The sequence below is a fragment of the Oncorhynchus kisutch genome, linkage group LG28, assembly GCF_002021735.2.
Source record: "Oncorhynchus kisutch isolate 150728-3 linkage group LG28, Okis_V2, whole genome shotgun sequence".
Taxonomy (NCBI): Eukaryota; Metazoa; Chordata; class Actinopteri; order Salmoniformes; family Salmonidae; genus Oncorhynchus; species Oncorhynchus kisutch.
The window spans coordinates 30,097,401-30,114,487 of NC_034201.2; the positions used below are offsets into that span (position 1 = coordinate 30,097,401).

At 42.6% G+C, this 17,087-nt stretch overlaps 1 protein-coding gene across 2 annotated transcripts in view; it reads left to right on the forward strand.

Annotated features, from left to right (window-relative positions):
* The window catches only part of LOC109872916 (roundabout homolog 2), a 115,502-nt gene extending 98,415 nt beyond the window's left edge, over positions 1–17,087 (forward strand). The window contains exons 15-27 of one of the 2 annotated variants that reach the window (XM_031808088.1): positions 65–189; positions 887–1,064; positions 1,375–1,611; positions 2,992–3,031; positions 3,411–3,550; positions 9,184–9,471; positions 9,814–9,964; positions 11,649–11,873; positions 12,238–12,434; positions 12,725–12,841; positions 13,087–13,233; positions 13,638–13,786; positions 16,319–17,084. In XM_031808088.1, the coding sequence (XP_031663948.1) occupies positions 65–189; positions 887–1,064; positions 1,375–1,611; positions 2,992–3,031; positions 3,411–3,550; positions 9,184–9,471; positions 9,814–9,964; positions 11,649–11,873; positions 12,238–12,434; positions 12,725–12,841; positions 13,087–13,233; positions 13,638–13,786; positions 16,319–16,330 (2,006 nt within the window). In that variant the 3' untranslated portion in view covers positions 16,331–17,084. Of the gene's footprint in view, positions 1–64; positions 190–886; positions 1,065–1,374; positions 1,612–2,991; positions 3,032–3,410; positions 3,551–9,183; positions 9,472–9,813; positions 9,965–11,648; positions 11,874–12,237; positions 12,435–12,724; positions 12,842–13,086; positions 13,234–13,637; positions 13,787–16,318 lie in introns of both variants that reach the window. The other variant, XM_031808087.1, reaches the window with a different exon arrangement.

Consider the following 17,087-nt stretch of genomic DNA (forward strand, 5'->3'; position numbering starts at 1 on the left):
CTATTTCATTTTTTCATATCAGTTGGGTTTTTTTCACACCTTGCTCGTATCTTTTCTCCTGCAGTCCCAAGCGCCCCTCCCAGAGCAGTCAACGTGGTTACAGTGAAGCTGAGCAACAGCTCCAGTATTAGTGTCTCCTGGGAGCCTCCACCCGCCGACATGCAGAATGGAATAATCCAGGAGTACAAGGTATGCTGACAGAGAAAATGGCATGATGATTGGATCTGTCCAAAAACGTGCATCCACGTTTTTTGGCATTTTCGTATAAACAAAATGGACATTACATAATAATAGTTACATAATTACGACATAGTTTCTTTGGGATTCATTAAAACAAGTAATGGGAAACAAAGGAGTAGCTATGAATTGTTTTGAATTATTTGAAGCAAGTATCAGAAAGTACCCAGTTACCAAATAAGTATTTTCTAAATAACAAAATATAATGTAAACACCAGCTCAAACAGGACTGTAAAATAAATTGTGTCTATATAATGACTTCCTCAGAATCACAACAGGCAGTCCTAATAGCATGTTGACGTTTACTGTCAGGAGTCTCGTCCTGGAGGCAGAACTGAGTGATTTCTTCTTAGATAGGCCAGCTACAATGTCAAAATTGGCTATATTGTAAAAAAATATATATAAAAACTCAAATTCATTTTTTAAAATCTTCATTTAAGGTTAGGGTTAGATGTTAGGGTTAGCAGAGTGGTTAAGGTTAGTGTTAGGTTAGGTTTAAAATCAGATTTTATGACTTTGTAGCTGTGCAGAGCTGCCTTCAGAACAAGATTCATGACGGAAAAAAACGCTAACCTGCGTCCTAATTTGGACACTGCAAATTTGACCTCTTCCATCTCACACCAACTCATCGTCCTCCAACCATCAACAGGTGTGGTGTGTGGGCAATGACACCCAGACCCGCTACCACATCAACACCACCGTGGATGGCACTGTCCTCTCCACCGTACTCAAGGGACTGCTGCCAGGCATCCTGTACCAGGTGGAGGTGGCAGCAGTGACCAGCGCCAGAGTGGGCATCCACAGCCAGCCTGTGTCCGTCCTCATCAGTGAGTTCCCCCAGAACCACAAGCTAGCAGAATTAGACATTTCAGTTCTGCGATATCAAGGAGATAGTGGGGGTAGCTAAAATTACTGAAATTATTGCTAAGCATTTTTTTAATTACATTTAAATGTTTGGTCATTTAGCAGACGCTCTTATCTAGAGCGATTTACAGGAGCAATTAGGATTAAGTTCCTTGCTCAAGGGCATATCGGCAGATTTTTCACCTATTTGGCTAAGGGATTCGAGGTTGGTTATAATACTTAACAGGTAAAAGTTAAATATCCCTCCACTAACTACTTGCCGCTCTCCTTCAGAGCTGCCAGTGGAGGCACCGTCAGTGCCCGGTACCGGGGGGGGCGCGGAGGGTGATGAGAGCAGTGTGAGCCTGGCCGAGCAGATTACTGATGTGGTGAAGCAGCCGGCATTCATCGCTGGGATCGGCGGGGCCTGCTGGGTCATCCTCATGGGTTTCAGCGTGTGGATCTACTGCCGCCGCAAGAAGAGGAAGGAGCTTAGTCACTACACTGCATCGTTCAACTACACGCCTGCTGGTACTTTACACTTTATATGATGCAATCTTTACACACCACTAAATGTTACTTTACCACAATATCAAAGAAGTATGTTGTAACCCACCTTACCATATCAACTATTCCACTGCACTTTACAAAAGGCTACTATTATACCTTAAAGTTACCTAACAAAATATTTACATATTGCATTCTAATATATTGGCAAACTTGCACTTTACAATGGAGTGCAATGGAGTAGAAACTTCTGTTTTCTCTTTTCAAAACTGGTTGAATGACTATTTTTACCCTGTAGGCACCTGAAACTTACCCAAAGTGACGAGAATCACCTGCCTCCAACCAAATTCATTTGAATTCTTCTGAATTCGTAATACTTTTTTTCTTCTACATTTCAGTTTAGATGTTTTACTTGTTGTGCATTTGTAAATAAAACAAATCCTTGTGTGAACACCAAAATAGTCTTTAGATGCATTAGATGCAGTTGCTACATCCATTTTCGGGCTTATAACTTAATGATATGTACCCATTGATTCTTGAAGAATATAACATATACAGTAAATGCCTCGCGAGCTTTGTTCAACTGTCATACCTCATCAGAACCCAAAATATAAGTCAACTGTCATACCTCATCAGAACCCAAAATATAAGTCAACTGTCATACCTCATCAGAACCCAAAATATAAGTCAACTGTCATACCTCATCAGAACCCAAAATATAAGTCAACTGTCATACCTCATCAGAACCCAAAATATAAGTCAACTGTCATACCTCATCAGAACCCAAAATATAAGTCAACTGTCATACCTCATCAGAACCCAAAATATAAGTCAACTGTCATACCTCATCAGAACCCAAAATATAAGTCAACTGTCATACCTCATCAGAACCCAAAATATAAGTCAACTGTCATACCTCATCAGAACCCAAAATATAAGTCAACTGTCATACCTCATCAGAACCCAAAATATAAGTCAACTGTCATACCTCATCAGAACCCAAAATATAAGTCAACTGTCATACCTCATCAGAACCCAAAATATAAGTCAACTGTCATACCTCATCAGAACCCAAAATATAAGGTTGCTTTACTCAAATGTTTGGAACAAAGCAAATGTAAACAAACACTATACAGCCTGAAAACATGGTTAGAACTATAATTTTGATATCATGGATGGTCAGTCCTTGCATCCATAGCTTTGTCTATAAATTTGAGTGGTTACATTTCTCCAGCCCCATCTCTCAGATTTTTACTGAAACAGAATATGAATGCGCTTTATTTTTTTCAAATGCTGATTCCTGCTTTAGGGTTGCCAATATATTACAGCGAACTATACCATACTGCACTGTGGCAACCTTACTGTATTTTACCTTGCCATTCACACATTACATTTTTTCTGCAGTTGGCTTTCCACATGGAGAGACATCTGGACTTAGTGGAAGGTAAGGATCCCTGTTTATGTAATTTCAAGTTGATTTTCACATTCTTATATTAGTCCTTTTTTTGTAATGTGGTGAGAACAAAGTTGTGGATTGACATCAGATATGATCATAGTGTGTGACTACCTACATGTACATATTACCTCAATTACCTTGTCTAACTGGTGGCCCCGCACATTGACTCTGTACCGGTACCCCCTGTATATAGCCCCGCTATTGTTATTTTACTGCTGCTCTTTAATTATTTGGTACCTTTATTTCTTATTTCTTGTAGGTATTTTTCTTAAAACTGCATTGTAAGCGTTTCACTGTAAGGTCTACTACACCTGTTGTATTCGGCGCATGTGACAAATAAAAATGGATTTGATTAATTGTGTTTTAGGCCTGGCATGCTGGGTGGCAACATGGGCAACTACCCATGGCTGGCAGACTCTTGGCCCACCACCAACCTGGTCCACAGTGGCAAGGAGGCTGTCAAATGTTGCACCTCCAAACATGACACGGCAGAGAGATACTACAATGGTATGAGACACGGCATGATTCTGCTCACGAGGGCCATTTTGTTTTGTATAAACATGAATGGTATACTACGGGGCTGCCAACATGCACGCAATTTGCGTACCAACTACGCAATTCTCTGTCCATGTACGCAGGTACGAGTTCCGGGTTAAAAGTATGCAGAAATTAATAGGGTCTGATTTTTTGTTTTTTGTTTTTACATTTTAATAAAAAATAAATCCACTGAGTATCTAACAGCAGTTCACTCGCATTTGCTAGTGCAAGAAAGAATACCCTCTTGCTAGGGACAGAGGTCCCAGGCCGAGCCAGGTAGCGCCTTGCTAACATGGCAACATGAGGGTATATTAACTCTTTGGTCTTCCACCATGTAAGTGGATCAGCATCCAGGGGACTACAGTCCACTTCCCTGTATGAGGTCACCTCCTCCTCTATGACCTTGACCTTTGACTTGGTTCCCTGCTCCTGGGTTGTGAACAACTCTCCAAAAAGCTCAGTCATGGCAGACTTCTTTTCTGGAGGAGAACCCCTGTCACCTGCCATCTCTGGAGAGGGGTTGGCTCCTGTGGTATCTGTGGCTTGACCCTGCAGAATTAAATTAGATGAAAATACTATCTCTGAAGTGGCTTTAAAAATATGATTTGTTGTTAGAAATATATATCAGACACTATTATGACAATTACAATTATTACCTTATAATGAATTGTTAAATCACTAATTAATAAAATAATAAATGTCACATGAACAAAATAAATACAATACCTGTTGTGTATTGGTCACAATCTCTGCTGTGAGTTCATTGTAGACTCTCAGACGAGCAGCAGCATCCAGGTGCAGCAGGGACTTGAACCGGGGGTCCAAAGCGGGGCTCTTGTGTAAGAAGTCTTGGACACCAGGGTCAGCATGTCTAGGCTCCAGGTTAACTCTGATAGCAGTCTTTACATCCCTTACTGCGGGTTCATCTTCATCAGATGCCACCATTGATTTCAGGATCATTGTTTTCATAGGCAGGACCATGGAAACTGATGGAATGCTTTCAGTGCATATCAGTGTTGTGACTGTTTTGAGAGGTTTGCACACTTTGATAACTTCCTCTGCTAGTCTTATGTTATTTTCAGACAGTCACAATATCTTTCACATTCTTCCTCACAGCTTGATCAGTCAGTGTAGAATACATAGTAACTTTCTGCTCAAGGTGTCTCTCAACCATGTCATGGCTTGAATTCCATCTAGTAGGGACATCTTGGATTAATGTGTGGTATGGCAGCTCAAGCATCTCCTGATTTGTCTTAAACACGTGCAGCAGTTGTGCTTTTATGAAAGAGGGATACCACGTCCTGATCTTCGCTAGGAGGCAAGAGATTGGATTCACTGACATTGCTTTTTGAGATGCTAGATGAATAACGTGAGAAAAGCATCCTATCTGTGGCCCCAATCCAGTTAGTGCAACAGCATTTACAATATTTCTAACGTTGTCCGTGGTCACAGGAATCGTTACGTTATCCCCCTCCAACTTCCACAGGGCAACTACGTGACTCTCAAGGGGACGTGTTTAAAGGAGATGGCTTTTTATCTCCCACTCTGCCGTAATGAAATGAGCGGTTACAGTATGGTAGCTCTAGACGTCCAACTGTCTGTTGTTAGAGCAACAGACCTCATTCCTGACAACTTTCTCTCAAGTAGTTTTTTGTTTGTTTATATAAGACAGGCATTAATGTCTGGGCCAAATGTTATATCCACCACTCTAACAGGCTATCGGTAATGAACAGAGCCTACATGTTGTAGATGTTATATCCACCACTCTAACAGGCTATCGGTAATGAACAGAGCCTAAATGTAGATGTTATATCCACCACTCTAACAGGCTATCGGTAATGAACAGAGCCTACATGTAGATGTTATATCCACCACTCTAACAGGCTATCGGTATTGAACAGAGCCTAGATGTTGTAGAAGTTTTATCCACCACTCGTTGGTAATCCCCGTTATAGTTTACAGGGAAACTGAAATGTTCCCAGACGGCAGACCTGGATGATACTGGGGCGTCTTCTAGTTCTGGCTCGCCAATGCTTGCCATGTTGCTCCTTTGCATTTAGCTAACTGCTAATTCCTTCATAAGATAATTGCTGCTACGACGGTCTCTCAGCTCTGTTCTCGCTGGAGTGAAATAACTAATGAGCTGCAGTCACCTATCAACAACTTTATTACTATGTGGATATTTTTCCCACGCTAATTTATACGTCATTGGTTTATGCAATAATATAATTTTTACAATGAAATATATATACATATATTTTCCTAGCTATAATATATGATTCATGTATTGTTCGGTTCGCAGTAGTACCGAACCGTGCACCGTGGACCCTGGTACCGAACTGTTCAATACGAATACATGGACCGTTTCACCCCTAACTGTAACTGTAATTATGATCCACGTCACAAAAAGCATTACAAAAGTACAATCAAAATAAATATAAACATCTTGGCATTTTGTTTTTATGTTTTTCAAAATTATTTTGCTTTTGGTGTTGATTAGGAACCGTGTCTAAAAAGCCAATACTTGTGAGGTGGTCCAAGTGATTGGGCCTGTTTGAGAGGCGACAAGCGTTCCTCTACTATAGAGGACTAAACTTGGGGGCATGTGCTAAGAAAAATATTATAGATAAGCCCTCACCTGGCTCCTCTTGAAGCAAAGTCACGCCATCCTCCATCAAATGTGGACCTACTGACAAAACCTTCGACTTGACTCAGTATCTGTTCAAGCAAAGGGATATCGGGGACAAAGGGGCAAAACAAAAGACAGAAAATAAGGAAAAAGAAGGGCCAAAAGATCTTACAAAAATTGAGAAAGTCCTAAAATGTCTCACAGATCCGGTATCAAAAATCTATGCATACTTTTTACAGAGTATACACAAATATATCTCTGAACCTCATAGTTATCTATCTAGTTTAAAATGGGTCCAAAGAACCTCAAAAATAAAAAAAATACACTACATGACCAAGCCATACCGATTTTTGATGTCGGAAATCTGATTCTACAACGAGAGGCGCCGTGCATTCACATTTTACTGTCAACTTTAGAGATGCAACTGCAGAAACTAATGTCCTACTGCAAGCCAGACACTGTCACTACCATGATGGCAGAAACGAGTAGTGGTGTCAAGCCTACACTCTACCTGGCGAGACAAAACCAGCTTCCTGACGAGGAGCTGTCCATTAGCCAGGACACCCGCAACTACATAGGAAGCCAAGGCAAGCTGGATCTGAAGACCTATACAGATGTCAGAAACATATTTTCTTCAACAGTAGACTACATGTTGCTGAAATTTCCATTTGGAGATGTGCTCCTCCAGCATGCAGTGGTCGCTGACATTGCCAACAGGCAGACTGCCAAGTTCTCATCCCTCAACTTTGTCATGGCACGCTTTCCCTGCATTATTCCTGAGGGAGCCGCTGTTCATCTGTTGGAAGATGAGTTTAGACTCTATCAGTCAACAACCTTCGAGCAGAGTCTGGTCAACGTGCGCAAGAATCAGACCTGAATAGAAATGAGCACAATGAAAAGGGGGGGGGGCAACCTTTTGGCTGTGATGCTGGGAATATTGGTCATATTCCACAGCAATGCAGACTGCGAACGAATATTCAGTCTTGTTTCCAAGAACAAAACCCAGTACAGCCTCCCTCAGTACAGACATGCTGAGTGCCCTCTTTACCAAGAAGGTTTCAATGATTGCCAGAGGAACAGTTTGCCACAGAGAAGTGTACCCTGATGCCCTGCTGCGTAAGGCTACATCTGCTAGCTACCTGGCAAAGCTGTCTAGGAAATGATTTCCTGAACATTTGAAGGTCTCCAGAAGATTTGTTCTCACCCACTGTTTCCTATCATAGCTTTTTTGTTTTTATTATGGATAACGTGTTTATTTGACACTGATGCACTGCTTCAAACATTTGTTATTCTTATCAGTTAAAAAAAACATGTTTGTACGTTTTGTAACCTAAATAAATAACTTATTATTGTTTTTTTTTAATAAAATAAAAAAGAAGAATAAAGGCCCTTTGTGTGTTCGTTCAAATTAGATGGGGTGGCAGGTAGCCTAGTGATTAGAGTGTTGGGCCAGTAACCGAAAGGTTGCTGGATTGACAGCCAGAGCTGACAAGGTAAAAATCTGTCATTCTGCCCCTAAACAAGGCAGTTAACCTACTGTTCCCTGGTAGGTCAATGTAAATAAGAATTTGTTCTTAAGTGACTTGCCTAGTAAAATATATTGTTAGTGACTTTTGCCATATGTGTAAATGGAATGCTGTCAAGAAAGAAAGTATTCCAAACAAACGAGCATGCTACACGTGCTACGTGAGTTGATTTTTCAATTTCCCGCGTGCGTCTGGTACTCTAAAATGCTGGACAGGGTTGGCAGGTCTGAATATCTTCTGCAAACCAAACAGGTTGAATTGTTGTACTTTTATATTTTTCCACATTTTGTTATGTTACAGCCTTATTCTAACATGGATTCAATAATTGTATCCTCTACAACTTGATTGGATTCCACTCGTGGTCAATTCTATTGATTGAACATGATTTAGAAAAGGCACACACCTGTCGGGGCAAAAACCAAGCCATGAGGTAAAAGGAATTGTCCGTAGAGCTCCGAGACAGGATTGTGTCGAGGCACAGATCTGGGGAAGAGTAGCATTTTTTTTTGTTCAGCGTTGAAGGTCCCCAAGAACACAGTGGCCTCCATCGTTCTTAAATGGAAGAAGTTTGGAACCACCAAGACTCTCCCTAGAGCTGGACACACGGCCAAACTGAGCATTCTGGGGTGAAGCATGGTGGTGGCAGCATCATACTGTGGGGGAGTTTTTCAGCGGCAGGGACTGGGAGACTAGTCAGGATTGAGGGAAAGATGAATGGAGCGAAGTACTTAGGAAATCCTTGTTGAAAACTTGCTCCAGAGCGCTCAGCACCTCAGACTGGGGTGACGGTTCACCTTCCAACAGGGCGCCAACCCTAAGCACACAGCCAAGACAATGCAGGAGTGGCTTTGGGCCAAGTTTCTGATTGTCCTTCAGTGGCCCATGTCAGAGCCCGGACTTGAACCCGATCGAACATCTCTGGAGAGACATGAAAATAGCCTTGCAGCGATGCTCCCCATCCAACCTGACAGAATTTAAGAGGATATGCAGAGAAGAATTGGAGAAACTCCCCAAATACAGGTGTGCCAAGCTTATAGCATCATACTCAAGAAGAGTCAAGGCTGTAATCATTGCCAAAGGTGCTTCAACAAAGTACTGAGTAAAGGGTATGAATTCTTATGTAAATGTGATATTTAAGTTTTTTATTTCTCAAAACCAGCTTTTGCTTTGCTTTGTATTGTGTGTAGATTGATGAGGGGAAAAACACATTTGAATCCATTTTAGAATAAGGCTGTAACATAACAAAATGTGGAAAAAGTCAAGGTGTCTGAATTCGTCCCGAAAAAATTGTATGTCATGGTAACTGTTTTGGGTAATACAAGAATCGCTTAACTCACATAACAATACTAACTCTGCAGTAGAATAACAAATTAATTCTCATTACCATAAGTCAGTCACCTGTCACCTGAATCTGACTTCTCACTTCTTCTGACCCCTCGCACCACCAGAAGCGGGCATCTCTAACTACTTGAACCAGACAGAGAAGTACAGCACGGGCAGCTCCAATGAAGGTCCTATCTACAGCACCATCGACCCCAACGCCGAGGACCTGCGTAGCTTCAACAGCCCCTACTCCTCCACCACGCCCTACGCCAGCACTCCCATCATGCCCTTCACCAACCAGACGCTCCAGGGCTCTCACAGCCCCACAGAGCAAGATGGCAGCCACTGGATCACCCAGCCCGCCGGACCCTCTTCCCAGTACGCCCAGCCCGAGCGCTGCAGGACGGACTGCGGTAAGACAGTGTTTAAGACTGTGTTTCCATTGGTAAATGGTTCACGGTGGGGCACCAAGACCCCAAAGCAACATTCACAAAATGTAAACATAATAACTGGAAGCACCTTGACATTTTTGGAGCCATGAAACCGTATTATGGTACCTACTATCTAGCAACAAGAGACGTAGCGGTAGTTAACCTACTGTGTAACACTGATTCATGTCTCCAAAAATTACAAGGGATCTCCAGTTATGTTTCCATTTTGCGGTTTGTGACATATACCCTTTTCAAGAATATTAAAATGAATTTAGGAACAGTATTGAACAGCACTAAACCAGCTCTTTGTGTGTCTATGTGTAGGTAAACCCAAGCAGAAGTCCATGGGGAAGGCGGTGAAGACCCCCTCTCTAAAATGGACTGAAGCCCTCCCCCCACCCCCCTCATCTGGGGAGCTGGAGCAGTGTGTGGTAGAGGATATGCCCATGGATGACCATGAGGACATGGAGCTAGGGTAAGCACACAGACACACATGAATACACATAAGCGTGAACACGTGCACACACACACTCTTACGATGTCTGGCATAACACACACCAACTAAACACACACATCAGTTACACCATCTTCTTGCAGACTGATTGAGGTATGGTAGCTCTCTCATGTAACCTCGGTGGACAATCTTTAATAGGTCTGTATACTGTCCTATGGACCTTTGACTCTCTCACACTGTGTTTCTCTTGGCCCATGTCCTTGTACTCTCAGGCCCCACTGACACATAGTGGTGGGCCAGGGCTTTGTGTGGAGGTTAATGACGTTAGCCTTATGTTGCCTTTCTGTCTGACAGGACAGTCTCTTCTTTGGTCTCTCTTTGTTAACCCGTTGCTAGCTCTGGACCTCAATGCACCTTTTATTCCAGGTCCCCGCTGGACCACATTACTGTCACACTGCAAAATGGATACACACGCATTCGCCTACACACATAGTCACACATGCATGCACGCACACACTTCATATAACACAGTATTGTCAAGGCCAGCAAGTCAGTATTCATAACATTTTGGCAAAGGGAACCATTCACTTATCGCTCCTAAATGCCACTCACTCCTCTAGAATAGGCTAGCAGCTCAACTAAAGCAGCCATGAGGCTTAGAAACTTCTACCTCTAAGCATTTCTGACAGCTAGATTACATTAGCGCTATCCAAGAAGCTCGCAGGCAGTGGGAAAATTAGCCACCATTCCCAAGTCCCAACCCTCTTACACATTGACCCCGTTAGCTAATGACATTAGCCTACGTTAGCCCGTTCACCTTCTCATGTTCTTTTCTCCTGGTCACCAGAACAAAGTAATCATTCAGCAGCCTTCTCATGCACCGCCCTCCCTGCGGTTAGCCGTTAGCAGTTAGCAGAGATTGGTGATGAACCCACGATAACAGTGTTAACCTATGAGTTAGCCCCTGTGGCTAGCTGAGAGGAACGTTGGCCTGGTATTATGACATTAACTGGCTTACTCCCTGGCCTCGGCCATTTCCTCCATGATGTACACACACATGAACGCACTTGGCACTCACACACGCGCACACACATACTTCTCTACCAAACACAAATGTATAAAAACTGATTCCATGCACACGTATGAAAAACATAGCTGAAAAACATTTCCCATGTTGTGAAGAAGCCAGTTCAGTTTGATGGAAATGCCTTGGGCATAGAAGGACATGGAATTTGATTTTTTTCACCCAGGTGAAGTCTCTTGTTCAGACATGGCCCTCAGCAGACCTGTAACAGGTATAGTGTTGCCCACAGGGAAGACTGTCTAATAATGCTGTAGAGCAGTGGAAATCAATACGGTACAGACAAATACTGTAGGCATTAGAGAGGGAGGGCCACCCATAGAATTAGGAATTAGAATAATGAATAATTGAATAGGATCTTATTGGAGCCACCATCGTGAATGTGTTATGATCGATCTACTGCTCCATAGCACCAACTGCACAAGCAGTGACGTAGTGGTGACTGTTTTATAATGGTCCAGATTGAAATTACCCTCAGACACAGATCTAAGAACAGTTTATCCTACCCAATCCTGACCATTAATAAGGAAAATGTCAAAACTGACCATTAATCATTTTCTCTAAGGTCCACGTCATCCTCCTCTGTCTAAAGTGTACCTATGGAATAATTACATTTAATCGCAGGTCTGATGAGGAAGAGTGGTGCCCACCCCTTCCGGAAAGAACCTATCTGATCGAGGGCTGCGAGGCAGGTCCCGCCCCTCCCCTCAGGGGTGACGCCTCGTCCCCCGCCACCTCCTATAGTCACCAGTCCACTGCCACCCTCACGCCGTCGCCCAGAGAGGAGAGTCGCCATCCACCCCACAACACAGCACGCCTTCACCACCTTGATGGGCAGCAGCTAGCATGGTATGACATGACAAAACAGTCAAATTCTAAAAGTCACATCATTTATGTACAAACACAAGGTTTGATGCCATTCCATTTGCCGTCCTCCACTCAGCAGCCTCGACTGATACTAATGGGGATGGCAGTGAATATCTCCTGTTCACATTAATAAGATGGTAATAACATAGGTATAATCATTGCTTTGGTATGGTAATTGCCCAATGTCATTAACAGCAGATAACACAATGCTCATGATATGAGCAGTAAAATCCCCACTCAAATAAACAAAACAATAATTCAATTGTATAACATATCATCGTAGTAAAATAACAGAAGTATGTCATTGCTATTGCTAACCCCCCACTCTTTCTTTGCCGTTATACAGTAGGTTACCTTGCGATCCTGTCCCAGTGCCCCGGGCGCCCAGCCCGCCCCTCACGCAGTCAAACCCCAACCTCTCAGCCCAGCAACACGGTGAGGGCTCCGAGGTGGGCACACCGCTCCGCAACGGCTTGGCCCACCGCCGTGACCTCAGCCAGGGGGCAGCACTGAGTGCCGACAATGTCAGCTCCAGCACACCTGGTCAGTGACGCTTACCGCTCTGTGCAAACACACACGAGTGAATGCACCACATACAGATGTGCATAAACACATACATTCAAGTCAGAAGGGCACGCACATGCATGTACACACACAGAAAATGTATTACATTTATATCCAGTATGTAATTCATGTTATTCGTAACACCTAAACAATCAGCTGAAATTACATAAGGCATTGCAATGTTGTTATTTATCCATGTATAGTGCTTCAAAGGACCAATGTCCAATTACCTTCTAGTAATGTTTTCTGTCTTTCTGGCTGACCTACAGTGAGAGCTCAGCCCTCCCCAGATGACAACACACACACTCCCCCCGGCCTGAAGTCTCGAGTGAAAAAGAAGACTTCCAAAAGCGGAGCTTACAGAAGAGAGGTGCTTAACCAAGGAGGTGAGTGTGTGTGTGAGCATATATTCCTTGATTTGTTTGTTCACACACACGCACGCACAGACGCAAACACACACACATGTGCGTGTGTGTGTGTGTGAGTGAACAAACAAATCATTGAATATATGTTGGGCATGAGCATGTCTCTGTGTGCGCAAAGCCTACATTATTGCCTATATGTTTATATATTTACTGGTCTTCTAGTGCAGTCCAACCCTTACCTGTTGTCCATGTGTCTTCTCCTCAAGACCTCCCTCCTCCACCAGAGCCACCTCCAGAGAATGGAGCAGTGCGGTGCCCAGCAAGGGCTGTAGACTGTGGCCAAGCATCCCTGGACAGAGAGGGAGAAAGGAGCAACCCCTACAGGAAGGGATCAGGACAGAGACGCCGAGATGGTGAGTGGTGCAGATACTGAAGTGTGGTGTGCAAACTCACACACAAGTCTCAGTCTCATATTCACAGTCTCATATTCACTACACACACACAAGCACAGCCAGAGCCTTTGCAGTTGCCTATTAGCACTGACTCCCAAACAGTCACTATTTCACCCAGAAAATACAAATTCACACAAATAATAAAACATAAATCAATTATGCTCATAAACCCGTTCTCACACACACACAATAACATATGAATACATTTAATTTCACAAATCCATCCATTAAAACTCTTATCACTTCCTCTTTCCTTCAAGACCCTCTTTCATCAGTAGAATAGCCATTTGTCTCACTCTCCATTCCCAATACGGAAATCCCTGACCCTAATTCTCCCCTCTCCTCCAATCCCATCTCCTCCACAGATGAGGACCTGATCCCGTACAGCAAGCCCAGCTACCTGGCGGGGCGGGGGTGTCAGATGTCCAGTAACTGCTCCACTACAGGAAGCTCCTCGTCGCGGGGCTCCACGGGGTCACGAGGGGGTCCCGGCTCAGGCAGGAAACGCAACGAGGTGAGACAAGGGTTCTGGTTCTTGGGAGCCACAATATCTGTAGTTGTTTTCTTCTCTCTTGCATTTAGTTGAACTATTCATATCAAGAAGGGGGGCAAGAAGAGACTACATTAGTAGGAATAGTGGTAATACAAGGGGGCCATGATTGGTTCTAGTTATTGGGAGCTACAATGTCTACTGGAGTTCAGTGGTTAATAGAGGGGTGAGAAGAGATACTACTACAGCAGAGGCCACCTAGGGTAATGTCATGATTAGTGTCTTAGTTAAGACGCTGTTTTTTTTTTTACTGACAGATTTGCCGCTCGTTCCAGACTGTAGGCTATTCCTTGTTATTGGGCTATATTCAACAGCTAGGCTACTTTTTTAAAAGAAGCAATTGATGCACTGTGGCTAAATTATAGGCCTTCTCATGGTGTAGTAGGCTATTATGAAGTATTTCATTTATTTCAGAACAGACAGCAGTAATTCTATACTTTTGGCAAATTTATTTCAATTTATCTGGTGGCGAAAGGCTCCTCCAGGACCCTTTACGAGGTTATGATTCTATTAGGAAATAATCAGTTAAGAACAAATTCTTATTTCCAACGACAGCCTAGGAACAGTGGGTTAACTGCCTGTTCAGGGGCAGCACGACAGATTTGTACTTTGTCAGCTCGGGGGCTTGAACTTGCAACCTTCCGGTTACTAGTCCAACGCTCTAACCACTAGGCTACCCTGCAACACAGGAGAGAAGAGAGTTGCAGGCTCATGTCTATCAGAGCAGAGAGATCATAAAAAGTTAATCTCATTCTAGTTATCTGAGAGATACTGATGCGCATCTCACACAGCCATGGCCCCGCGTTGGTCTCAAACATAGGTTACTATGTTGCACAAACCATAAACCCAGGCCGGCCCAACCCAAATTAACTCTTAGAATATTAGGCCCAGGCTGAAAATATATATTTGACATTTTTTGTGGGGGCAAGGAGAATTAAGGAAAAGACAACTCGAATGAACTTTGATCGCTTGACAATTTTTACATTGTAAAAATAATTTTGTAATTCCTGGGGATTACCAGATCCAGCCAAATAGGTGCCAGAAGAAAACAGTCCATAACTGAGAGGTGGTTATACTGTCTATGGTTCAGTGCTAGTGTCATACATAAATAATCATTCATTAACATAGAAATGCTGACACGAGGGATAACTGAGCAAAATGACAAACCTTGTCAAGCGTGTAGTACAAATACTATATATTGTATCTCTATAAAGAAAATGTGCACATACTCACAAATACTTAATCATTCTCCATTAAAATATCCACTCATGCACACACACACAATACAAAACCCCCTGCACAGTGTATAATAATGTCAAGGATAGCCCCAGACCCCACTCTCCCTCTATAGTGCACTACTGAGGGAACACTTCTCTGCGTGATGGTTGCTTATATGCACTCCCTGCAGGCTCCCTAGTGAGCGGGATGCCCCCCCCCCCCTCAACTCCACTGCCCTTCTTGCTCCACCAGGAACATAAAAGTGAAAGCCTTACAATAGAGGGACTGTGTGTTTCACTGGGGAGCCAGTTGTGGGTTACCCCTCTTTCTGTCATTGTGCTGAGCCTTATGTTTCCACTTGGACAGAGTGGTTGAATGGGGTATCTGTGTGATTGGGGAGGGAGTTGTTCTTTATCCCTCCAGTGGGGGATACGTTTTGTGTGACTCCCTCAGATCTTGACTTCCTCGATTAACGGCCAATCCCTCGGGTGATTACAGAGTCAAGTAATCCATGAAGGATGAACCAGAGCTGCTCCCATAGGGCGGTTGACTAGCGTTTGGGTTACAGTGAGATAGAGCTGAATAGGGGTTTTGTACTTTTGCTTTTACTTTACAACATTTTAAAGAACATTTGTGCTACATTTTCTCTGACTCCCAAAAGTACTATTTTTTTTACACTTAACGGGACAGGAAAATGATCCAATTTACACACTTATCAAGAGAACATCCTGGTCAAATTACTGCCTCTGATCTGGCAGACTCACAAAACCCCACATGCTTCGTTTGTAAATGATGTCTGAGTGTGTACCTGCCTATCTGTAAATTAAAATAACAAGATAATCGTGCAGTCTGGTTTGCTTAATATAAGGAATTTGAAATTATACATACTTTTACTTTTGATACTTAAGTATATTTTAGCAATTACATTTACTTTTGATACTTAATTATATTTAAAACCAAATACAATTTTTTTATATTAAAGAATCTTTACTTTCACTCAAGTATGACAATTGGGTACTTTTTCCATGACTGCTTAAAAGCCACCTCCTTAGGGTTTTTAAGCTCCTGTCATTTAGTTTTGAATCTGGTTATGGGTTCTGTTTTGAAAATAAATTGACAAATAAATACATGTTGTTGTATTCAAAACTAGCGATGTAGACTGCCATTTTGATTTATGAGACATGCTTTGTGAGAGCTCCTTACTGTTATGTGCAGATAATCATTTCTGCGTTTTCCCCCTTTTATTCGTATTTTGACACGTCTGTCTGTCTGTTGCAGGAAATGAGATAAGTGGATACCGGAAGACTCGCAGAAAACAAAACACCTTCGTCGTTCCTTTGATGCCTCCCATTTTCGTTCTTCGATCAAAGCAAACAGAAATAAATGAAGATCACTTTCTGAAGAACAATGGAATAAGAACAGATTTTCATGAATTGTTTTATATTATTATGATTATTTATGACTCTCGGGCTCGGCCCATATTCATTTGCAAATAGCCATTGCTGTGCTGTTTTTTACGTGGACTCTGGATAAAGGGAAAGAAAAAGTATATTGTATTTATAAGGAAAAACACATGTATAAAAAGGTAATGTCTTGAATGTGCCAACGTCATTTTGTAGAACTGTATACCGTTCGGAAAGCATAAAGACTATTGCACCCTTGTTGTGGTGGAGAAACAACAAATATGAAGCACAAAGTGTGTTCATGTCAGGCAGCCGGCCGGACAGCTGAACCTGCAGGGGTCCTCGTCCACTCAGGACGACTCTGCCTATCTTCTCTGGATCCCTATCCCCCGTGGTCCAATGAGAATATTATTTTCTAAGTTTTATTTTATTTTATTTTTTTACAGAGGAAGCTAGTTGTGAACCGACAGACCGACAACGTTGTGAAAAGATTGTAACCATCACTTTTGAAGGACTGTTGCTGCGATTGTGCGACGACTTGCATATTCTGTTAAAAGAACCAAAATAATCTGTTCTGTCAACTACCTTTTTGGTAGTCTTGTTGTTTTGTAATAATACAATAAAATACATTTGTTGAACAATAA